The sequence below is a fragment of the Apteryx rowi genome, unplaced genomic scaffold (assembly GCF_003343035.1).
Source record: "Apteryx rowi isolate R43461 unplaced genomic scaffold, aptRow1 scaffold_469, whole genome shotgun sequence".
Taxonomy (NCBI): Eukaryota; Metazoa; Chordata; class Aves; order Apterygiformes; family Apterygidae; genus Apteryx; species Apteryx rowi.
In genome coordinates, this window is record NW_020450726.1 from 101,492 (window position 1) to 127,636 (window position 26,145).

A 26,145-nucleotide genomic window follows, 5' to 3' on the forward strand; every position below is an offset into this window, starting at 1 on the left:
ATAAATACTAGCTTGGCAGCTACTAGACTTACCAGCACACCAAAGTGCTCATTACTTATCAGGACAGATGCTGCTCAGAGCGCAGCTTCTCAGTTTCCAAACAGCCAGCAGCTATATGCTAACGTTTTGGAAGGCACCTGAGAATAGACAATAAAGGTAGAGGATAAAGAACACAGGGAATGATTTTAAAGTCATCAGGATGCCAATAAACAATCTGTAAATATGTATAAATGCTCTTGTACGAAGAATTTGATCACACTGTTTACTGAGTTTCTTATAGCTGTGAGAAATGACATCAGTCAGCAGAGGGCATTGGGACTAGGAGCAAGAGAACAATAAAGGATGATCATCATTCAGATGAGAACCAAGTAGTAGTGTTTCATCCCCCAGCACTCTTCCTTGACAAAAGCTAGATGGAAATTTGGTCATGGAAGGCCAAATATCAAGTATTTTTATATTCAGTGAACAATATTAGGCAATAACATTACCACTGTATGATGGCATTTGTGCTACTTGTCTTCTGCCTTGCTTGCTTGTTTCACTCTCTACTCCCCTGCCTTGCTGAGCATCTTTGTTGTCCTTGTCTCAGTATTTCCAGAGAGAGAAAATAAAAAAGACTTTGTTTTCCCTTCATATCTCCACACAGCCAGGAGCATTCCTCCCTCTTCTCAGCAAAGTCCTGGCATAGAGCTGCCACATGTATGGAGTTAGTAGGAGTTTAAGGATTGTGATACAAAGAGATTTTGGTGATACCTTCTCCCACAGAATTGTAGCTATCCTCCTTTAAGCAAAGAAAAAAAATTAATTTTGTCCCGTGTGAGGTCTTTTGTTCTGCCATCTGACATTACACAGATGGAAGAGAAAGGAACCCTTTATCAGTCTTTATCAAAAACATTATTTCATACAGTTAATTCTGCTGGAATTTAATTGTTTTATGCCTTTTTTGAAAGGGACAATAAAATATACACCAACAAATAGGCTGGTAGCTTTCAACACAGATGCTTTTCTTTTCTATCTTTATTAAAAATCATAATCCCTGCTTTCTTCACCTCTTGCATTTCCTAAGTACTGAACTACCAGCAGCTGTAACTCAAACAGTTGTAACTCAATTCCTGAATGTGTGATGTTTATTCTGTGCAGTATGCTGTATCCCCTGACGAATTACACTTGGTGGACCAAAAGTTACAACCAGCTTTGCTGACTTATGGTGCTTTTAGGTCCCTTAATTAAGCCACACTTACCATCTTAAGTAATTTCTATGATCCTTTTTTCAATGCCTCTGTAATAACATTCCCACTATTTGAACTCATCTTTTTTTTGTTTTTGTTTTTGTTTTCCTCCCTGACTTTGAATAATTTAAAGAGCTAGTCTATGTAGAAACTCTTCTGCAGCTGCCCATAACAGAACCAAAACCTTTTTCAGTCTGTATGGATTCTTTTAGAGACCAGCCAACATGTACTGTGGACGTCTTTTGTCCAACACCCACGGACTCTTCGTGCTACTAAACCAAGYAGAGCATCTTGTGGTGGTCACTGCACAGTTTTACCTGCATCCAGGCAATTTTCATGGCAGCTCTGAGGAATGACTCCATTCCAGGTATTYGTGTTTGCAGCTTTCTGGAACTATGTTCACACCAAATGCTTGGGCACCTCTGAGACTTGAAGAAATTCATCTTGCTGGGTATGCTCATTCAAAACTTGAACAGAAGACAGCTGAAGTGCTTCTTGGAGGTATGATCCTTGCTGCTGCAGCAACAGAAACACTGTCAATGCAGCCCAAATGTGTCCACAAACAAGAGGAAGCCTTTGGTGAAGTCATCAATACAGGATGGGCAAGAAACACCTCTCCACTTCTGGAGAATATTCATAGCAGTGAAGTCCTCTCCTTCAGAAGCAGGGGCTGAGAGAAGTCTACACGATGGTAGGCATGATCTATTCATGTGTCCTGTTTTAGGCAGCAGGACAAGACCTGCAAGTTACACCTTCTGTGGATATTGTACTGGAAAATTTTCCCATCTCTAGTCATAGATTGGGATGTCACACACAAAGTGTACCATGGACTCACTCACAAGAGGACTACATGTCTTTCCATGATTTCACCAGTACTACTAACTTGCCACATTCCATAACTCTGTTAGACTACAATTTTTTTCTTCCCTTTTTACCCCACTAGGTATTTTCCAGTTCTGTAAAGCTTAATTCTTCTGCTGTTTTTTCTTTATTGACTTTTTTTTTCTCCTACTCATGTTTTTTCCACACTTTCTTCCCTATACTACTACCAATGTGACTTTCCTTCACTATTAAGTATTCACTTGATTTCCCATACATCTCCTGTATTGGGTCCAGAATCACTTCACCTCTTTTCTACCACTCATTATCTCCTGTTATAGTCTGCAAGAACTCAAGAAATCACTTTTCCTCCTCTATGCTACCACAGTCCTGAAACTATTGTTAAGGAAAGCAAGAGAAACACTGATAATACCATTTCTCACACACAGGACTGATTTCAAAGCCTTACCTTCTAAGCCTCTTCCTCCAGAATCTTTTGCTCTACTCAAAACCATGTCCCGTAGAAATATAGATGCATAGAATGCAATATTCAGGGAGCAAATGGGGAAGATGATAACAAAAACATAAACTTAATTTTTCCATTTTTTTCCTCCAATAGTTTGGATAGAAGCACCATAAAACTGAACAGGCTTCTGTGAAATTGGTAATTACCATGTAACTTAGCAGAAGTCTCAGATCTTTAATCCCAAGACAAATATTTTAAAGGTTTGTATGGGAATTGTACTTGCTAATAATTTAACTTTGAAAAAAACACCTGCTAGAAGAATGAAGTTTCACACTGATGGCTATTTCGTGAAGCTTATCAGTTGTACGGAGAAAAAAACTATGATTATTGGAGAGAGGAAAAAATGTTAAGATTTATTTTTGGGAAAGCCTTACCAAAGCCTTACCAAATTATTTAGAGATGCCATTTCTGTAATTAGGGAAATCTCAGACTCATTTGGTAGAAAATAAGCTTACAAAGACAATCCCTATGAAGATCCCTAATCTGTTTTTTTCTTTCACTATCCTTGGAAGATAAAGAATCAACATATTTCAAGAGAAAAGATTACTTCCAATGAAATGGAGAAAATGTCAGAACATGTAGCTATTCCAAGGCTTCTTCTGGCATATGAATAATTTATTAATTCAAAAATAAAAACAAATGTTAATTACTATTGAATGTAAATCAGCCTAGTGAACTCACTTTAGTGAATTTAGCATTAGTAGCTGTAAGCTATTGTATCATTTTTTTAAACTAATACTGCTCTGAAGGTTTGCAAAAAGTATTCCATCTGGAACTGGATTAATCTGAAGCCCAGGAAGCTTTTTATAATTAAAAACCAACTTTGGAGAGAGGAGGGATGAATCCCTACCTACACTTGTTGATAAGCTTATATTATCTTCAAAAGCAAGAAAATGTTTCAACTTTCAAATGAAAGATACATCACATTCTCAGGAGAAAGATTTAGCACTGCTATTCAGTGTTTGGAAAAAATGAAAAGCAATAGCGTCTCTTTATATCATCCAGGTTAATGTTATTTATATGAAGTGACACAGTCAAAGAGTTCAAGGCAGAACTGAGCTTACTGAAATATTACGTTTTCTCGTGCTTGAAAGCCATCTATTGGATAGGTAAAAGGAACACATCATCCTTAACATCTAAATGCTGCATTTGCCACCTCTAACTTGCAGGCTGATCATTTCTGACATTTGTAACATGCAGTATAAAGGTACCAAAATCTTGAAAGTTACTGCCATGGGGTAAACATCCAACTGAATGTAAGAACTTGGCTTAAAAGACACAAAGAGTTATTAGCAGCTGGACCTTATAGACTTCAGTGGTTTCTGCACACAAATTTGCACAAGTGGATTCAAATTAGTTGTCTACACACTTCACTAAAGAGTTGATCCATAGCCAAAAGCTCCACTAAAGAGAAAGATGTTTTAATTAAATGACCTCCTGAGACACTGACCTTTGAATTATGTAAAGCTGGAATATGCTGGGGGATCAAAGCATGCAGCACCTGCTCCACCTCTCTAGTGTTTTCAGTTTGCTCTCCCACCCCGTGGACCAACATGCCCAGGCGTGTGCCGCAGCTCCTCGCAAAGCCTCAGCTGCCCTCCTGGTCCCCTAGCCCGGGCTCACACAAAGCAGGGCTCTGTGGTCCACAAGAAGAGATGCAAATCAGCCAAGCCCCACAGAGACAAAGTTTTCTGGGTGTATCTCCTGTCTCCCATGAAGTACGTCTCCGCCTGTCTCTGCGGAGCATGGGCTTCCTTGGAAAGTTTCTGACAAATCTCAGGAAGAGTCTCTGCAAGGCTGCCTGCCTCATCCCCAGCCAAGATGGGCCTCCACCTAATGCTGTGAAGGTGTGAGTAGGAATAAGCGCTGCTGGGGAAAGACATCATTGCCAGCACACTCCCATGCCAGCGGCCATGCCATCCTCCTCTCTCTAATGATTTCAAGGGACCCTTGACTACCCAAACCCTGCCCTCTCACCTCACCAGGCCAAAATCGAGAGGCCTTCCAGCATGCCGAAACCCTTGCAAGCCACCAGGGCTTCTGTGCCATCAAAATTCCACTTTCACCTCCTCTCTGCCATGTCAGGAGCTTTTCAGAAAAAATAAGACTCCAAAAACCATTGCTGCCATAATGACACAGGTCTAACACAACAGGGTTGAGGGTGGGACTTTTAGATTACTGCTGAAGTATAGAGGGAGAAGGACATCCATGGTTACTGGTGAAAAAAAACTATGTAGGTATTTTCTGTGCTTTGAAGAGAATGGACATAGCCTTATTTTTTTCTGGATAACTAAACTACTTTGAAATCACACATAGCCCTTACATCTGTGCTTTAGCAGATCTCAAGGGATTACAAAATTGACAAACAAACTCCTACAGATTTTCCCAAAATAAATCTAATCTCACTTACAACTGGAGGTCATGGCAGGAATAAGGTGAAAGAGATAGGGAGTGCACTTTTAAAGATATCAAAGTAAGATCTGGGAAGCTCTCTTTTAAGAAAAGAGATAATTCTATCCAGCTGTGAGGGATTTTTTGTTTTTAAATTTATGATGGTTGACCTAACTCTCTATTTGCATACAGAACACCATAAAGAGACTTAAAAAACAAAACAAAAAAAATCGCAAGACCCCAGTAAGGGCCTACCAAGCCAGTTTTATTCAAAAAACACCAAATTTATCTTTTTGTTGCACAATTACATAACTTCAAGCTACTTATTTGCATCATCTCTGCAAGAGCTCTTCTACTACCTTATTAGTACTAATGAGCTAGGTTAATATACTACTAAGATCTGCAAACAGCAAGAATATCCTATAGCTTAGCTTTCCACTCTGACCAGAAATAGCAGTATAATACACAGCATGACATACAACTGCACTGGAAAATGCATTTTGAATCAAAGTCCTTTACATTAGGAGATAAATAGAAATGACACAAAAGTACCCAAAGCTTTCTTGCACTTCGAAACACTAGTGTCTACATGCTCCCTCTCCATTATTATAACAGTATGGATTTTGTAATTTAATAAGGGTAACTCTTAGAACTTTTAGGCAAATTACAAATCACAATTGAAAACTATTTCTTAAACATTAAGCTCAAAACATGGAGACTAAGAAGGTAGTTTTGCTGGTAACAGAATTACACTGGGTGATTTTTAATTGGCTTCAAATTAATAGCTACAATATAGACAAGAAGCAGTACAAGTATGAGGTTAGAGGAAATCAGATTGACAATATTTTGCTTTGGAATTAAACTGGAACATGAACCTTGGTTCACGCATTTTGTGAGATGGAACTTTTAAGGAAGATTACATTCAGAAATSAGATCAATTTACCACCTAATATAATAAAGATGTGCATACTTCTTCAACTGCTGTTATTTTCTTAACATACAATTTTAAGTTTTGGGAAGAATCCAAACCCACTGTTGATGTTTCAGTATGTTTTATTTTTCTTGCCAAGCTGTCAATCAGAAATAATAAGCACATCCTGACTTGAGACTTCTGGCTGCCGACAACACTGCATTAAAAAAAATTTGTAATGATTACATGCTTTTTGTCATATGTTTACTACTATTCTAACCATCAGCGTCTGAATGTTTTTGCCTTGCCTTGAATAAGCCATTTGGATTTGATCTTCAATCTCATACACATGACTTCAAGGGCTTATTCATTACAAAACCCCTCATTTTCTTATTATACATTCTTCATTGAAAAAGATGAAATTTTAATTCCAAAAGCTAATACAAAAATTACTGTATGGAAACATGTTTGACTAAACAAAGCTTATTTTTGATGACCCTGACAATTTTCCAAAAAATTAATAGTCTAATTGCTTAACAAACTTTCCACAGATTTTCTGAATCACAATTAGCTGTCAAGTGTCAGATGAGCATTTCACAACTCCAAGTTTTGGGCCTACAGTAGAAACCTACTTAATCCAGTGATGACTAGATAAAAACAAAGAATACGCATGTGATGTACAGAGGAGCTATGAGACATCTACATGCTGTGTTCAGCAGCTCTGTCACCCTCAAATTTAATTACTATCTTATTTCTACCAGTAAGTACCAGTACAGGCAGTTTATTCAGGAGGATTATCTTTATATTTTTTTCTTCATATGTAAAAATATATATATTTTTTGCATTAAACATATTATATGCAAAATGTATCGTTAGAAACCCTGATTAAAATCAATGCAACCTCAAACCTGTCTTAGTGTCCCTCCAGATCTTGTATAGAGCTCTCTCTGCATTTATCTGTAAGACAGTTATCCTCAACTGAAGTTTCTCTTTCCTCAGATGCTGTTTCTGCCCTTGTCGTGGCTCAGCTCGCAGCTCAGACATCTGAGCAGCTGTGTTTCAACATGTCCTTTCTGGACTCCTGGGACAATATCAATCTCACCTAACTCCAGACTTCTAGAGCAGAGAGATTTAAATCTTTGCTGGTCACTCCCAGCTCCTGTTAGGGTCAGTGAGGAGACCCAGATCCATCCAGAGACCAGCTCCTCTGATTAACTACATCATATTGCCCTCTGCTGGCTAGGCAGGGAGCCCACGATGGCCCAGGTTAGATGCAAGCATGCAAACTATCCGTGTTACACATTTATTAACGCCCTTCTACATACATGCTCAAGCTTACAAAGACAATGCACATTTTTGACAATTTAACAGGTTCAGCTGTAACGCTTTTGTGTTGCTAGTCATAGACCATATGCAAACCATTAAAAATGCTCGCTGTAAAAATATACCATTTTTCTGTATGTCTGTACAAAAACAAGAATAAAATAGGGACAAGTCTGTTAATAGCTATAAAAGGTATGCGTACTGCTGGCGCACAATAGATAACAGTACCCTACTCTCAGGCATTATAGTATTTCCCCCTGTGGAACAGAACCAAACCTAAAGGAAGCAAATTATCTCATTCAGTGAAAAAAGTTTCTTTTAATAAATAAAATATCTGATATGCAGGTTTTGATGAGATGAAATTATTATATGTATCAAAGCTTTTCAATTAAAAGCTACAAATTATTGAACAAAACTGAACTCAGAAAAACTTTCAAGAAACAAAACTGTTAGAATAGAGAACTCCGCTGTTTGTGTTTATAAATATATATACATATACACACAAGTCAAAGGACTGTAAGCGATAAAATTGCCTTCCTTTATACAAAGGAACAGAACAGTTTCTATGCACTCCAAACTTTACTGTTTAGTTACCACATAGCACTGCTTTGCTCCTGCAGACCCAGTTCACATTTTTGTTACTGGCTTATATTATCTCCCGCAAGAATTAAAAACAAACCTGCCTGTCCCCATGTTCCTAGGGGTATTTCCATTATTGTTAAGAAAGGCTTCATTTCTTAATAAAACACCACTTTTTCAATACAACCGTATGCCTATAGCATCTTAAGCTTTTCACAAATAAATATTTTGCAAAAACTGCTGTATCATTTGAATATTCATTCCTGTTAAGGTCCCTCATTTTAGAAATAATCAAAACAGTTCAGTCTTTTAGAAAACAGATCTTGACAAAATGTTCCACACACTAAAGCAAATTTTAGTTGTTCCAGACAGACTTCTTCAAACATTGAGGTCTAAACTAAAGATAGCAATCTTATGCAAAGAGACTGATATCTACACAGAGGATATAATACATGCACACTCTGCTAAATGCATGTAACGCACAGAAAATTAACTTTTTGTGAAAATGAAGTGTTGAGAATGCATTCAGTGCACAGTTTTCTTCACATCTCTTGGCAGGTAATGCTGAAATCGGCCCTTAAAAAAGAGATTTACAAGTTGATAAAAACCAAAAGACAGCTAGTGGGTCTAACTATATTACATGTTATTTATTAATTAATACTGCCTTTTTTAGATTTGGAAAAGCTAATGTGCTTTCTTCTGTTATAAAGCAGATCTGAAGATCATCTGGCACAGTATTCTTTTTCTGTGCAACACTTCCTCGGCTGCAGATACCAGCACTGAGTGCAGACAGCTTAATTTCAAGTGTCTGAAATAACTCCAGTCTGCAGCTGCTTGCTCTGGGCTTTCTCCGAAGGAGACACTTCAGCAACAGGAGAAGCTGCACATGATTTGAAGCAGCTACTCAGTGGCCCAGGTTACAGCCTCACACACTGGGTAGCTCCAGATCAATGCCAATTTAATCTACTGGCATATAAATGGTGGGATGCCTGGAGTCGCTTCCCAAGTGATTCATCCGCCCAGCTAGAGACAGAAAGGGAAAGGCAGTAATTGCTTTAGGAACCTGGGTTTAACCCATCCAGGTAGGTCAGAGTAAACCCTTAGCCTAACAATGGAAACCCTAGCGTTACCTTCTCCTTCTTTGGGATGCAGCTTAATCTTTTTTGTTTGGCAAYCCTCAAATATGACATTTTTTCCTCAGAGAGCACGGTAACATATTTTATGGTTTTTATGGCTGACTGCTGGTGAATTGAGCTGTAACAAGAAAGCAAAATGTTTGCACAATAAACCCATAAATCATTTTGTAATCATTAATATGCATTTATCAAAATCTTACTGCTGCCAATTAAAAACTTAATTCACTGGAAATGGTCACTCACTATATTATACAAAGGAAAAAAAAAAATCATTGGTCTCTCATGTTCTGGTAACGGGGATGTGATAGTAGCGGTCGTCCTCAGTCAGAAGAGAGATCTCATGCCATTCTCTTTGATATTCATCTGGATAGTTTACTTGAAACTCTTCAGTATTAAACTTATGCAGTTTGTAAACTCTTATCTTTACTTCCAGTAAGTATCCAAGAAGAAACATTTCAACCTAGAAGGGAAAGAATTCTGTCAAACATTTATTTCTCAACCTAGAAAACTAAAATAAAATCTCTCAAAGATAGTCCAATTTAAAGTGAGTCACCTACTAGCTTACTTAAAAACAGAGGACAAGGAATTACAGAAAACTTTTTATAACCAGAAGAAAGAAACTTAATGGTTTGAAGATATTCTCAGTGTTCCAATGGGCCAACTATCACAGATGATGTGTGATATATTCACCTAGTTGCATCAGAGAGGGAATAACTTTTGTGATTTATTTTTCATTTATATTGTTACCTGTTCTAGGCGACCACAGTCACCTACAGCGTTCAGATGATTCATCATGAAACTCAAAGGGTCAGAAGAAGAATCACGAGCAAGGAGGAGGCTAAAAAGGTTTGGTATATGTTCTTCCCTGTTCTTCATCTGCTCATAGGCTTCGACAACTTCGTAAAGCATGATGAATTTTATGGCCTCATATAGTTTGTGCTCCTTGCTCTCATCAGAAAAAAGTGTATTACACATGTTTCCTCTTTCTTCATGATCTTTAATACTGCTTATTTCAGTCCACTAGAAAGCACACAGAAAAATAATCAAATTATTAGGAATTCTATTTAATATGAGCAATACCAAAACAGGAATAATAGTCAGTCTGTACATTAGCATGATCATGGCCAAATGATGGTGCAAATAAACAGGTGTCTCTTCAGGATCTGCAGTGAAATTTGAAGCCTTACCCGTTCCAGTTTCTATTTACCCAGCTCAAGTTATTTATTAGAGACAGATCCAAGCATCTGAGTGCTAAAGACAGTCTATGAGAAAGCAAATGTAATTCCCCTGTACAAAAACCACCCACCATCACAGTAGAAAATCCAGCTATTAGTGTGAGTGGAGAGTCTGAAAGGAAAATAACCAGTAAAAGGACATCAGAAAGTTATAGGAAATCTGTGTTGGTGCACCATACACACCAAGCCATAAGTAAAGGATAAATTAAGTGATGACTCCTGATCTGTTTTCAACTTACAGCTTCCAAAATTCAGTGGTTTTCCTCTATAGCACCTTTTAGATTAAAACTATACTAGCTTAAATCCTTTAGATTCCGTGTCCAATTCAAATGAGGGGCAATTAAAAGGAACATGTAAACTGAAAATGCCAGCCTGATCTCACAAACTGTACACACTGCTATGTCTTTAATGTGTTCTGGTTCATGAGGTCAAAATAAGTTGGCTGGACAAGGAGAAGGGACAAGACAAAGGCACACAAGGGACAGGGATGGGGTAGAAATTTCTTGTGCTGCTTATGGTTAGTAACGAGAGCTCCTTTGCTCTCTCTTGCTCTAGAGGGGGGTCAAAAGCCAGCATTTATATCTAGAAAATGGGCCAGCCAGGACAAACAGCATTTTGGGGGGGGGGGGGCACCAAATCAAAAAGCTTAAAGCACTCAGAACACAGTAGCTAAGGACAGTCACCTGAAACTGAGAGGTTTTTCAGAGCCATGGTAAGAGATGATGCCTGATGACTGGGATTCAAATGAATTTCAGTTAATTCTGCATTTGTAATATTTGTATGCTGATGCTGCTGTAAACTGTGAACTCTAACAAAAATCTAACTTAGCTAAAAGCCACAGCGACAGCAGACGTGTGCATCTCTAAGCCTTGGACGTGGAGTAACATTTACTAAATCAGCCTGTTTAGACCCCATGAAAACACACAAGATTTCCTAGGATGTCTGCTGAATAAAGAAATGAGCGGACAATTAAATACAACAGAACCCTAGCTCCCAGTGCCGGCTCTTTAGCACTGCTCACGCTACTAAATATACCATAAAACCTGTTAGTGAGCAGAGGCACTACAGAAATCGGTCTCACTGACCAAAAAGGTTCTTTATAAAAAAATAAAACAAAACTGGAAGCTAAATCTCGTGTCCAATAACAGTTCAATGCATAATAAAACTGTTCTGCGACAGTTTGTTAATAGAGTGACTCACCAGCCTGACTTGCAACTTTTTTCTGTACAAACTTCCAGTTTAAATGCTTCAACGCTATGGGACTAACACAGACTAACAAAGAACCACAACAAGACAGGAATAAAAGCCCAACAACCCAATGCTCTTGTAAACGCAGAGAACAACTAGAATACAATAACTGCACTCGAGAGCCAGCAGGCATGTCGCAAGAGGACTGGCAGGCCTCAGTTGTCACTGGGGCACAGCAAAACTGCAGGCAAGAGACACAGACTGAGTGTCTATTTTAATTCCCTCTTTTTACTTATAATTCTTTGTTCTTACAGCTAAATAAGTCTGTCTGGTTCTTTAAAAAAAACAGTTGGTTACTATCACTGGTGTCAGCTTTTGAAATGACAGAGGAGTTGTTGGTATATACTGGGTGGCATAAAAGGAACTAGTGTAAATGCAGACAAGTAAAATAAGCTGTTGTGCCTGTGATAAGTCAACACAAAACAATAAGATGCACTCTAGAATTAAAAATGACAGATTAAAGACAGATTAAGGAGAAGAGTTTCAATCTAATCTTAGCCTAAAGTCAGAAGTCCAGCAAATACTAGTATCCTCTTGATGACTTTAAGCCAGGAGAGCACACAGAGCACGTGCCAATTAGGTGGGACAACGAGAGCGAAGAGAGAGGTGGTGGCATGCTAGGGAGAGCTCGTGGCAAAAAGGCCAGAGCTCCCGCAGGTGCAGGCTGGCAGAAGCCCCAGAGCAGCTCAAGAAAATGTGCAAGGTCTAGCCAGGCCAAGCTTTAATCTCTGCTTCAGAAGGCCTGCCCAGTGGATGGGCTCTCTGAACCTGGGAGACAGACCCAGAAATATGTAATGAGGAGTTCCCTAACTCAGACTCAACCCTTTTTTCAGTGCTTTGTTTTTCTCCCTCACCATTTCCTAAATACTCACATTTGTCTTTAATGCTTCCATGCATTTGCGTAATTTTCCAAAGGCATTGGGACCTGTGTATCTTTCTGGCCCAAAACTGTATTGCTGAATCCAGTTGCAACCTTGAGAATACAAAAGCTTTTCAGGGAGCTGAAAAAAAAAAGTAGAGATCATTACCATAACAAGAAGTAGATTATAAAGTTATCATGAACTTGTCTACAGAGATTGCAACACATTTTAATTTATGAGGTGGTTCTATCCTCTGTCTGTACAGCTTAAACAAAAAAATAAAAACAGGCTTCAAAACAACTCAAATATTAAGGAGGCTCCATTTGACTGCCAACTTCTTACGAAGCTTTTTAAACAATGCCAGCCAAAAAAGAAGAAAATATGTTCCCAGCAAAACATATCATGTAAACTCTGGAAAAGCTGGATACACTCAGACTCAGTAAGGTTTTTAAGATTCTAGCCTACATGCACACCCACAGAGGCAGCAGCTACAGCAATTTGAAGTACTTCCTCCCCCACCTCCTCACTGCTTTCTCTCTGCCAGAGCTCATGAAACCCGGGACAGAATTCATGCACTTCTCGGCTGCTTCAGCACCACGTTCAGCAGCTTGGCTCAAAGCTTTCTTCAGTGGCACTCCCAAGCAAGCCGCCAGGCTCTGCATCAACACGGAGGAGGAGGATTCAACCCTTTTTTTGGGTTAAGGTAGTGACATCTGAGAGAGGGGCAGGAATCTTCTCAAATGCTGATAATGATTCTCCTTCACTTCCACAGCAGATGTATTGAACAAAACTTCCTCCTGTAGTCCAAGGTCACCTGCATAGTGTTCATTTAAGGAACTGAATTTTACCTTTAATATATCCCTCTCCTTCATCCATGATGGAAGAGGAATGCCTTGACTGAATATCTGAAATAGCACTGCTCTTAGTACACAGTAGTTGTCTCTCTTGACTTGTCGTAGATATTTGATATGGTATCTCCAAAACAAGTCTTCATATGCCTATAAAAAGACCAAAAAAGATTCAGCAATAAACTTTTTAAATCTTGGATGAAACCCATATTAAGCTGGAGTTCAATTCCAAACTACTCATAAAAAGAGGCCATGGGAAAGAGAGAGTATACTTACATGTTTTACATACACAAACTTACAAGTTTTATATACACAAAAGTGTTCTAACAGTTTTTGTAAACACCTTAAACTGGCACTGCCCCAGAAAAGAGTGATCCTGCACTTTCTTTGAACCTGGCTACTTGCTCCCATCTTGCACTGTTGCTAGCATAAACATTCATGTGGTCAACCAGATCAAAACAGACCAGTGGGAACTTCTTTGCCACAACAGCTTTAACCCCGATCACTTCACAAGCTGTGCCAACACACAGGATGGAGCAGCGAGAGGGCAGGAACAAGTGCCTGGAGAACGCATTAAAATTCCTTTTTGCAGAAACATCTCTTACACTGACCTGAAGCTATCATGCAACAATGACCTAAGGCTAAGCAGATCTGACAGCTCTCTGCTGAAGCAGATGGCTTGTCTTCCAGCTACATACTCCCTTTGCTGTGTGTTACCTCTGGCTCTCAGCTGAGCTCTTGATGAGACAATTCTGACCAATAAGCCAATTCAGACCAATAGACCAATAAGTAGAGAATTAATTCAAGAAGGAGACTGTACAGTTCCACAGACTGCTGAATCCATCTTACAATTTGCTTTCTAAATGGGGGGAGAAGACAGTCTCACTTCTTTGCCCTCTTTCATCTCTGTTGCTTCCCCACCCCATCCCAACACCATTTCTTGGCTGCACAGTCTCCCCCACTCCTCCTCTGCTTTGGCTGTGACAATTGTAAACCCTATCGAATTCTTTTTGCTGGGTAAGCTTCCTGCTGCTTTAGCAAGTTCAGGTGGCTCAGAAAAGGATCTGATGAACACCACAGCCAGCAGCACAAGATGCATAGTGGGAGCACGTGGTCAGCAACAGAGGTGAGGTGAGGAGATGAGAGCATGGAGTCAGGTCTCTCCACAGGGATGACCTGTTAAATCAGCTAATCACATCTGAAGGAGACATGTAAGATCCAGCACAAAAAAAAGAGAGGGAGACTGCCTAGCTGGAATGAGGTGAGGAAAAAGGAGAGACAATACAAGCAAAGAACTGTTTCACTTTTGGTGACAGGAAACAGGTTAGGCCAGCTCAGGTATTTCATGAGACCTCATCCTAAAATCTGCTCTTACTGTGATAAATTTGACCTGATGTAACTAACCATCCACTAAACTCCTCTGAGTCTCCTTCTCAACTCTGATCATCTAACAGGCGCATGCATTTTCTGAAAGGCTTGTTGCTTTGTGCTCATTGCCTATGTGCTTGCAAATTGAATAAAAGTTCTGATATCTTTTGTTACTTGTTCCTCCAAATCACTTTTGGCCTTGCTGTATGTTGTTCTGTGCATTTTTGGCATTGTTGTGTTCCTGCATTTAATCTGGCTGAGTTTGATCTTTTCTTTGTTCATCATTTGGACATGACTCCAGCTTCTGAAAGATGCCTTCTTTCTTCTGATAACTCCCTCATGCTTTTTAGCCTTATCAGCTTCCTTTTGCCCTTTCTTAAGTCCTTTCTGATGGTATGCATTTGCTCTGTGATTCCAATACCACGACCTAAAGCAATGCATACTATTTATAGTTGGTGTATTTGACGTAAAGTCTCTTAACTGTCTTTTAAGTTCTTTTTAACATGCTTCCTCATTTTTATGTAGTTTCCCTTTCTGAAGGCACAATCATGCAATCATATTATGCAATCATAATATTTTTTTTGTTTTGTTGCTCCTGCAAGGATTTTGAATGTGAGTGCATGCTGCTTGCTGTTCCAGAGAATGGCAATGGATATTAGAGAGCAGTATTTTGAGGCAGGTCCCATGCACTATTCAGGACCAAGGCAAGGGTTGCTTCTATTCCTAAAGGCTCTCTGGAAAGCTGCTGCATGAAATAGTCATAGATAGCATCTAGAAGTTCAACCCCATAGCTGTCACCCAGGGTAGATGGCAAATCAATGTCTCCCATCACTGCTGCAGCTCCTGCCCCCTTTGCCTCTTTCTCATCTCAGCATCATCTCAGCATGGTCAGTGTTCCCAGCATCATTAGGTAAGTTGGAAATACAGACCCAGTGCTATATTTGTCCTGTGCAAGCCCCAAATTCCACACCATGGGGATACCAGGTTATAGCACCACAGTGAGCTGATTAACTGGACTTGATTCTAAGCTTTCTTTAACACATACCACTACTCTATCACCAGTACAGCTACTTTAGCAAGAAGTTGTCTGGGGACAGTAAAGATCCAGCCCGGAGTCCTTGAGCCTACATTGGTGACTAACACTTAACGCAGTTGAAACAGAGAGTCATAAAACATATATGGATGCCCATCCCCATCACAAGTTAGGATAACATAGTACTGCTTCAGCTTTGAATGTCTGTCAGGTCCTCCAGAGCATATTGATGCTTCCTCCATTAATGGCCACCAAGATACAACTGCCAGAAGCCCATTGCACATGTGATAACTCACGTTTGCCAAAATTGCAGCTGCCATTTCTACCTATTAGGGGTGTAAGCATGTCCATACAATGTACAGAACTGATAAACATGTAAGTGAGGTGACAGAAAAGAGCATACCTGGCATTAGTGAACCATGAACTAAGCAGGCCTCTGGCTCTGGGGCTCAGCTATCTATGGCCCAAAGCCTAGTTTGATGCAGCACGGCTGGGTGACCTTGGCTCAGAATTATGAAGAAAACTTATTAAGCTGTAAGAAACTATTTCAGCTAAAACTATGCAAGATAAGAAAAATAAAAATTCAGAGAGAAGTATAACGCCTCAATATTGCTGAGAAGGGTGTCAAGCGCTGACTGCTATCACTTGAACCTTCAGAGTCTAGAAGAAAAATGGGTGCGTTTCATTCCTCCCTCAAATGAAAGAGTTTCTGCCTTACATCAGAGGCTGGCCAAGAGACAGTGCCTAAGAGCATGTGATTTTGGCTGTAACACTCTGGATATTTTCCTACTGTCATAATGGAAGCTCCACTCTACTGCAATCTTAATTTAGACCCGTGCTAATGTTGTCCATTTTTCTTTTCTTTCAAACAGCTGGCATAACCAGCTCTTATAGTTGTAACAGCTGCTTGCATGAGAACTGCTATCCTCTTCTCAAGTACTTCTCCCCCATCTTCAAGCATAAATTAAGATTTAACTCTTACCTCCCGTATGTGTTTGGCCTGCTTTGTGTCTCCTTTCCACTCTCTTGCACAATAACCAAGGAGATCAACTTCTGGCGACACGCTGAGATTCTCTAAATCAAGACCAAGACCAAGGCACAGATTAGTTACCATCTCCTGTCCTGCCTTTAAAGGGGAGGGGAAATTAATGAATACAGAACATCAACAAAAAGATTACTTATGAACTTTCTCTGAAGATAGCTGCTCCACCTGAAATCCAAATGATAAAACAGGTGTCAAAGGGGAGTTGTCAAAGGTAAACATTTACTGAAAAAAGCAACACCGCTGAAAATTAAAGTCTGCATAATAAAACTTACCATTTCAATAGCTGCGCTAAACAGTTGTATAGCCTTCTGCAGTACCAAAAAACAGTGACAAGGAAAGACATGCTGAGATGTACTTTTACTTTTTGCCACATGAGACACAAGGATCGCTTGGTAGCTGTTGTCCAGGACTGCACCTCATGCCTTCCTAAAATAGGGATAAAGAGAGAGAGAGAGAGAAAACAAAACAAAACTTTTCACTCTTGCAATATGTGTTTATACTTATTACAAAAAATGCATCCAAGTATGATACCACTCAAAACATGAAACACAAAACATGCAATGTAAAAGACACAGTATATTTAGTGACTCGCTTAATTTATCAAGTTTCTAGGCTTTGGGGGGGGGGGGCACTTGGTTCATGTTTTCCAGCTCTCCTCCACACAATGAAGCCTAGAAATAGTCACAATAATAAGAGAGTGGGGGGCTTCCCAAAAGGGCTGATATCAAAATAACCAAGACTTGCTTCAGGATGTTTTGATCAGGGAGCTGCACTGTCATTACTTTGTCACGTATCAAGGTTTTTAAGACGACAGGTTCTGGGGAGTTGTAGTCTACAATTTGGCCATATAAAGCAATAGATTAGATGACTAAGCATCCTATGACTGTCAACATGAATTAAAGGAATATTCCTCACCCAATTTGGGCAAGTTTAGGGTCAATTTAAAACTCAGAAGAAAGCTTCTCCCTGGGGATCTGGTAGGAAGCTCAGGAGATAGTGACAAAGGGATTGTACTCTCGCTGTTCTTCGCAGGGATAAACTAAGACACACTCTTCCTCTTTGGCATTACAGTGAGGATTGGGGAAGGTTTTGGCAGTCTAATTAATAAGAAAACCCTGAACTGAGAGCATAGGGATTTAAAGGTTGTTGACAAATGCAATGTCTGCTCCCTAAGTGAGAAATTTACCCTCTGGCTGAAATTGAGTACAGAAAATTCTCAAAGTTTACGATCAGCAGCTGCTCTATTATTAACTTATTTATTGATTTAATACAAAATTTTCAGAGACCTTAGCTTTTTGTATAGGCACCTCCAAGGAAGGCTGAAAATATCCTTCTCTAGAAGTCCATGAAGGGAATAATTAATTCAGCATAGCTGAATGTCAGTTGAACGTCTGCTTCATACACGAAGACAAAGACATGCTGTTCTATCTTCTATTTGCATGCTACACTAACATTTGCTTACTTGGCCTGACTTGGGTTTATCCCTGTAAATGTCAAGTAGAAAAGGCAAAAATAAGTTGTATAGTACACCGTATGCACACACAACCAACAGGACCAAGCATCTGAAGCTGAAGGAAACATTTATTACTCATTCCAATAGACAGCAAAACACCAGCAGTAAGCGTCAAAAATGGCATACTTCCTGGAAACTCCAGGGCACTCCCACTTTTACCATATACACTTATTGTTGATGGAAACCAATAATATATTTTTAATAAGGAAATTGAAACCACCCAAAATTGTGACTAACAAAACAAGAATTACTAAAAGAAGACAGTCCTGGCAGAATCAAGTTAGAGCAATTTATTCCCTCTCTGCTTTAGGACAAAGTCATAACACTTAAAAAACCTCAATACACTGTAATGAACCTCCTCCTAACTAAGAGGAAAACTTCAAAAGCTTACAGATGTTGTTTAGTCCATTGATCAATAAATATTTTGGATTTACATTTTCATGCTGTTGTACAAAAACCAATAATGGTTCAAATAAAATTCATTAACAGCAATTTAAACATATGGTATCAAAAGGAAGATGCAGCAGACTCATTTCATTACTTATAATGACTGTATGGTCCCTCTTTTGATTTTGAACAAACTGGGACTACAAAAAGCGATGGCTGGTCCATCTGCTCAAATGCCATACTTTGCTTTGTTGCCTATCAGAAATATGTGTGCACAGCCTTACAATATGTAGAATTTCTTCCTTTAACCCCTTTTACAGAATAAAAGATGAAAGGTTTGCACTAGCATGCGCTTTTAAGTTAAATCAAACAATCTCTTGAAAAAACTTTTGATAGAATTAATCCTGCAAAAAACCTCCTTCCAAGGCCCATAGTTAACAGGTGCATAAGCAACAAGTTTTCAAGGAGTGCTGGGAAGCGCAGGCTCGCCGACTGCAATACGAAACATGAATCATCAGAGAACATGCCATAATTGAATATTGCTCATCCATTTTTATTAATCAACATCAGAGAACATGCTATAATTGAATATTGCTCCTCCATTTTTATTTAAATTTGTGGGTTTTATAACTAGAAACTGCTGTAATAAAAAGGCTAAATGGAGGATGGGGAAAAAACTGCAAACAAGTGACTTGGGGTATTTTTGTTATATTTTTATTACAGCATACACTGGACTTCATAACCTTTCCCTCCTGTCATGGGTTGACACACACTGTTCAAGCAGGGCTTTGTGATTCATTTTCCACCCTCAGTGCTTATGTCAGACTAAGAAATGTAATTATGGTTTTTTTCAAGTAAATGAAATTTAGAAGTGGCAGCTGAATCATGAAGTGCTCTTGGTAAAAGCATAAAGAAGAAGTCAGGAAAGAAGAGGGCTGCTTAAAATAGATCTTTCCTCCCCCCTCCAAAATCCTTCAGAAACTAAAGAGCAATTTAGCTGGAACAAACACATGCTGGGGGGAGTGGGGATGGGGGGAAAAATAACCCCCCTGTATTTTTAACACRATCCATACCCTGGGATAGGGGCACAGGCCATCCCCTTCTTCAGGGGACAGCCACAGTTGGGCTGTCTTGAGACCTGCTGTCGGGCTCACATCCCATGGGTGCCTGACCGCGCGCACCGCTGCAGGGACAGGGCTCCATCTGCAAGTCCGGAGACTCGTAATGCAGTCCTAAGATGATTTTTGGACGAACAGAGTTTGAATGGTGCTAAAGCAAGGGTTGATAACAGTGTTTATCTTGCCATGCAAGAAGTACACTGTGTTTTCTTTTCATGCCACATCATCCACTTCCTGCTAGTGCCAAGCCTGAAGCTTTACCCCCCCACAAAGGCAGCAGAAGACACGTGCAAAAAAAAAAAAAAAAAAAAGGACAGAAAAGTGACAAGTAGGAGTCATCTATAATGTGCTGCTTTCACAAGCAGCCCTCCTGGAAAGGCTCTGAAAGATTAGCCCCACGCTTGTTTCCCTCACAGCTTTTTTTAAAGGCTGCCACCTTAAAAAGTAATGTTCCTAATCCCCCCCAAAGCACGTGTCCCTCTCCTTCAAAGAGGGAAGCAGAGCATGGGACCCCTCCAGTTTGGGACCCCTGCTGCTCTSTCCTGGGTTGATCCAGCGCTGGGAGGAGACCAGGACCCCTGGACATGGCACCACAGACCCTCTGGACATGTGCCATCACCACCCCACGCTTTCTTCAGCCTCCAGCTGAGGAACTTCTCCATAACACCTCAATTAACAGGTGCCTTATGAAGTAGGGCCAAGTGATTGCAAACATTCTTCAGTTCCCCAGAGGTTACCAGCAGCACCATAACCCCCCAAAAYGAGCAACTCCTGCAATCGAGCAGAGCAAGCACAAACCGAGGTACAGGGGAAGCACTGCTTGATTCGGTGGTGATCTTGTTAGCAAAACCCTTCCTTTATGGAGCAAAGCAACATCAACTTGTATCCGTGGAGCTAAGAAAGCCTTCTACCCCTGTCCTCATGGAACAACTTGAGATGAGAGTCACTGCCTGGTATAACAAGGTAAGGAGAATTAATTCCAGGCAAAGATGGTAAACACCAGGGACGTGACTCAACTTACCAAAAGTTCAACCGTGTCAACTGATCAGATCTTGACTTCTACACAAAAACAAACTGACAAAAAAAAAAAAAAAAAAAAAAAGGCAGATTGTAACTAGAATCATGCAATCACCTAGAAAACTGGATAGTTTCTGTCGCGTTTAGGCCCATTACTTTCAAGAAAGTCTTTATTTACACAATTGATGTGTGTAGGAGTTCCCTCAAGTATTCCCGCAATCCTTGTCCCCTTTCTGCAAGAATCGTTCAGAAAAAATAAGAGTAGAAAGGCAACCTCATATTGTCTCCCTGATCTTCAGCGGGACCCGAACAGTTGCTGCTAACACCTCTACCCAGTTGTGACATTGACTTACACCTACTCCATGGCAACAAGCATGAACAGTTCTTACCAGCTCCACGATTAACCAAAACATACCCTGGTGCAGTTATTTTTAAAAAACAATTCCATCTGTATACTCAAGATATTAATGCATGCCCTGGCCTGCATATACCATTTGCTCTCTACCACAGCAAAAGGAAAGCTCGGTTCTTGATGCCCTTTGTAATCCCGCTTCCTTTTTAAAGACACAGGGCGTGCCATCCTGGACCTTCAAAGGATTAAAGTTAAGATACACTTCCATTTATGTATGAAAAAAACACAAGAGAAGCCTTCAGAAACTTTACAGTCCAGAGTAAGGATCTCACACCATAAAAAGTAAGTACTTCTTTAAAGCTTTTATTCCCAACTATGATTAAAAGAAAATCCTTTTAAAGAACAAGCCCCTGAAATTTCTGCTCCTGTGATGATTCCTTTTTTTTTTTTTAATTTGGAAAAACCTCTTTCCTCATTCAGAAATGCTATTTTAATGCTTGTACACTTCAAATAGCACTTCTGCAAATGCACTGAATCTATGATTTCAAGGAAGTCCATTCTATGGATTTTTGTTATGCCTGCTGCTGAGCTTCACATTGAGTCATCCCTAATGCTGCTCAGGTTTGGTTTTGTTTCATCTATTCACAGACGTAGCTCTTCAAAATCCCTTTTATAATTTTTTTTTTTTTTGGCTGTGCTGAATCCAAACTGACACCGTAAAGAAAATATTTTCCTCCTGAATATCTTCATATGCTTAAGTTTAGCCAAAAGGCTAAGTGGTATGAATGCCTTGGGTTTTTCCATTGATTTGTCTTGATAACTGAAGCTTTGGTGCAGGAAAAAAATTCAAGTCTTTCTGAACAAGAGGTTTTTTTCTCCTTTATCTTGTTTGCTAGACAGCACAAGACTTTTACCTGGAGCCATTCCCTCCGAGGAAGCACAGTCATTAGGGACTAATGGGGTTGATCATCAGTAGCCCTGATGAGTTGTATCACGGACACCAGGAGGTCTCCCAAGGCAAAGGTTGAGCAGCCTGCAGTAGGGGCTGCCACCCCAGGGAAAAACTCCCCCCCGGCCCTGCCTCGATGCACACTTGAGCCCTCGGGCAATGCAGGCGCCAGGGTCACTGCAACCTAGGGAGAGCAGGAGCTTTCTTGAGCCTACTGCCTGCGACTGCAAATAACGGGATGGCAAACACCACCTCCAGGGGATACGCACAGGACTGTCTCAACCCCAACATAAGCAGCGCCAGCCACAGAGAAGTGTAAGCAGCAAAGCAGAAGAGCACTCCTCTTGCACGTGAGGAAGGGCAACAGCTATCTGCACGGAGGAAGAGGGAACGCCAGCAAAATCCCACACTTGGAAGATCTCCGTGTGAGCAGCATCAGGAAACAAGCTGCTCACTGGGCTCCAGCAGCAGCTCTCTGGGGACAAAACACCCGTTGGATGGCCACCAGTGAGTCACCAGCCCCTCGGTGCTCACCAGCTGGCTCATTCCTAAACAGCAATTTGATGGCTTGAAGAGACCATTGCTGAAGTGCCAAGACTTGGAGGAGAAAGCAACAAGAAATGCCTGGCTACTTGGTAAGCACTCCCTGCAGGGCAGCCTAAGGAATTTTAAATTTCTGCTCATCCAATAAGCAATTATCCCTAGGGATAGCCAGGGAAAACAATAACATCAGGGAACCCATGACAAACAAAATTCAGGTATCTGAGCTTGCTTACTGTCCAAGTAGTCTCAGTAACAGCTGCTAATTCTTATACACAGCACAGGCATTTGCCACCAGGATCTTGTTGAGATGCTGCTCAGAAAGCCAGCCCCCTTTTATCCATATGGATCATCATTCTCACCTCCACTTGTTGGGAAGTAGCCTGTCTTCCTGCCGTATGCTCACGGCACAGATTTTACATCTGCCTTCAGAGCACAGCCCTCTCCGAAAGTTTATCGGACTTTGCACGTAATGAAGCACTCTGCAGAGCTGTGTATTTTTAACATGGAGTAATAAGCAACATCACTTGGCTGCATGTCAGATCACGAAGTCTGTGCTTCCCCTCTACATACGTGCAGAGGATATTCCAGCTGTGCAACGTATCTGCTTGGGAGTTTTACTTGTCTCTCTCCCTCTTTCCAAGACATATTAGAAACAGAAAAGAAAAGCAATACAAAGCGAAATATCAAAGTTGCCACTTTGAATACAAATGACAGAAAGTAGTCTCACGTCTCTTTTTCCCCTCTCAGCATGCAACCTGATGAAAGTTAAAACTTTAGCTTTATTCTGTAGAACTGTTACTATCAGTATGGATGCAGCTGAGCTTTTTTTGTCTGTGCTCTCTCTTCATCTTTAAAGGGCATCAGATTCAACCTGACATTTTTGAATTAGTTTACATGCATATGAGTTCCTCTGCCAGTTTTTTTTGAGTGCTTTACTCTGCACTTTCCTAAAATCTTAAGCAATAAAGGCATGTAGAAAGGTAGAATCAACTGCATCAGGATAACTCCAATTTTAAATTACTATTGCCCAATGTAATGCCAAAAATCATAGCTAGAACAAATGTTTCACAAAGATATGATTTAAGAAACCAAAATATCCTGATGGAAGTTCTCTGACTGTGAAAACACATTATTATTGCTAATAAACTTTTTAGTATTGTTACAGGCATCTGGATGCCAAGAGAAGCTTCAAATGAAGTGTTCAGGACATCAATCACAGGGGTCAAGAGATCATGGTTCCCTGACACCTTAGTAATTGCAATAATTGTCTAAAAGCTTGACAGTTAGGTGGAAAGGTCTACATAAAATAGAAATTATACAGGCCTGTCAAAATATGGTTAAGTGCAGCCTCTGCACATCAAGCTCTTTTCAAGGAGCTGGCAGTTTGCAGAAGCATCACTTATTTTCAGCTGTAAACTAAAAAGAAAAAATCTGGAATTTTGAACCTTGGAACCAGGCAGTATCATTTTTCAAAATCTGCAATGATACAAAATCACCCATTTTAAAATCTCAGCCTTCGGCAAACATGCCACAGCTGAAATTTGTGCACAGGAAGCAATATGAAATGAAACTGGAACTGAAGATTACTGAACAAATCAGCAGGTCCCTCCAGTAAAGATATTGTAAGCCCTGCACATTACTTGAAACTGTGCTCAGAACAGAACTGGGAGAAAACAGTAAAACATCTCCTTGTCCCAGAGAAAAACCTGAAACAAGTGTTTAACCTTGCAGAAAGGCTGATTTTTGACAAAGCCCACTGAAGTTGCATGCACTCAGCAAAGAAAGCAATAAAATAAATTAAAAAAAGACAGCACTGCAAGAGTAGCAGCTTACCTGTGGGTAGTGCCAAGCACCTTGCTGTAACGCTTCCTCACTGACCAGCTGCTAGAACAAACCGGATGACATTCAAAGTCCCACATGCATGATTAATGTCAGTGCTGACATAGAAAAATGTTTTCAAAACAATGAAAGTATAACCACGTTCTTCTCCTCTAGTATGGTTTGGCACTGTGACTACCATGGTTCAGCTGCCCACGGTCAGCAGGTAGAGGATAGCGGTATTTCCGAAATCTCAAACTCATTTGCCTGGGTAATCATGTAAGGTCAAACATTTTCAGACATTAAGGTTAAGGAAAACTGCAAGGTCTTCCTGACAGATCTTTTAATGCCTGTCATCATATCCTTGGTTGATAACATGTGAGGATTTAACTTGGAAGCAGTATCTAAGAAAAAAAGACAAAAAATCCTGATGCTGCATGGGAAATCCACACCAGCTAGTCAGGCAACCTGCTCCAAAAGTTAAACAAAACCAAAAAGCTCACATCACAAAGGAAAAGAGGAACTCAGAACTATGAAAATTAAATCATTTATTCAGAAGCTCAAATAAGAATGCAGATACTTATCCATAGAAGCACCTGCATTTCATTTGCTGACCAGCATTTTACTGGTGCTTTTGCTCTTGAAAATCAATTCTAACACTCTCATCCTTTATAGTGCTTCCAAAACACCTGTAATATTTTATACAAATACACAAAATTGCATCTTTTTCTCCCACTGCATGATCTCCACTTCAATCATAATTAAATTATTTGTCCAGCAGTAAAGACATTAATATTCTTAAGGAACAAACTTTAGTGGCTGGAAAGTCATTTTCTGAGCCTTGAAACCAAAATATGTCACTTCTTCCTATTTCATGCACCTTACCTCGTTCATCACTTAGAGAAACTGTAGTGGATCAAAGGGCAGAAATGGGAATAACCGTACTTTCATGTACTGGAGACAGAGCAGCCAGCACCACAGCAGCTTAACACTCGCTTGGCTGAATACCACAGAAACCTGCTTCTTTTGCCATTTCAGAAAATGAAAGTATGAGTACCAGTAATCGTTAAAGCAAAAATATATCATAAAATGTATAGCAGAAAAGCTGACTTGCAGGCCATGATATCTTCAACCTAAAGGATCACTTCACTGGGGCATGAGAGATGCACGATACCAAGAGCTACCTGCAACCCATAAGCAGATCAGAAAGGAAACATGTCCATCTTTTTGCCTACTGCTTCTGGTCCACTCTTCCCTGCAATTTATCCCTACTTGTTTCTGATTCCTTTTTTCATGGGATAAAAGACTGTCAACAATGTCTAATTTTATATTCCGTACAGTAAAAAAAGAAAAAAAATTGCACACCTGCTGTGAAAATGAACCATGTGTTTGGGTTTTTTTTAAATCACAATGCTCTCGTGGTACATTAAAGCTAACACAGCAGAACATTCAGAATACATAAGCTTCCAGTTAATAAAACAAACACCACATTTCAGATATCTAAAGTCCCTTTCAGAAGGCTTGTCACCGGATTTCCCCAGAAGTACACCCCTTAGCAAACGCCCAACGTGCTAGGCAACGCCCAGCCCTCCAGCCCAACCCAAGGCAGGTGCTCTCCTCCTTACACCGCACCAGCGCTCTTCTTTTCGTTTTATACTAAAGGAGAGTCACACCCCAAAATCCTTACCTCCGCGGAAGTCTGCGGGGCAACCTGCCGCAGATTTCTGCTTTTGTTTTTTGTTTTTTTCTTGGCAAAGCGGCCTCAAAATATTCAATGGGAAAATAAAATTAAAAAAAAAAAAACAAAAAAAAAGCTCACAGAAACACAACCCCCGGTCGCGCGGTGCCGCCCCGCGCCGGCACCGCAGGTGCCGCGCTCGGCTCCGCGCCGCTCCGCG

The 26,145-nt window shown here is 40.2% G+C and overlaps 1 protein-coding gene across 5 annotated transcripts in view; it reads right to left on the reverse strand.

Annotated features, from left to right (window-relative positions):
- Positions 1-5,195: 5,195 nt before the first annotated feature.
- Positions 5,196-26,145, reverse strand: part of OTULINL (OTU deubiquitinase with linear linkage specificity like) — a 24,769-nt gene continuing 3,819 nt past the window's right edge. For 2 of the 5 annotated variants that reach the window (XM_026077916.1, XM_026077915.1), the window contains 7 exons: positions 16,823-16,976; positions 16,684-16,715; positions 16,488-16,579; positions 13,105-13,254; positions 12,269-12,397; positions 9,661-9,933; positions 5,196-9,373 (listed from right to left, as the gene is read on the reverse strand). In XM_026077916.1, coding sequence (XP_025933701.1) covers positions 9,194-9,373; positions 9,661-9,933; positions 12,269-12,397; positions 13,105-13,254; positions 16,488-16,579; positions 16,684-16,715; positions 16,823-16,976 — 1,010 coding nt within the window. In that variant the 3' untranslated portion in view covers positions 5,196-9,193. Of the gene's footprint in view, positions 9,374-9,660; positions 9,934-12,268; positions 12,398-13,104; positions 13,255-16,487; positions 16,580-16,683; positions 16,716-16,822; positions 16,977-17,836; positions 18,035-20,589; positions 20,643-24,262; positions 24,282-25,934; positions 26,003-26,145 lie in introns of those variants that run through there. The other 3 variants (XM_026077917.1, XM_026077919.1, XM_026077918.1) reach the window with 3 other exon arrangements.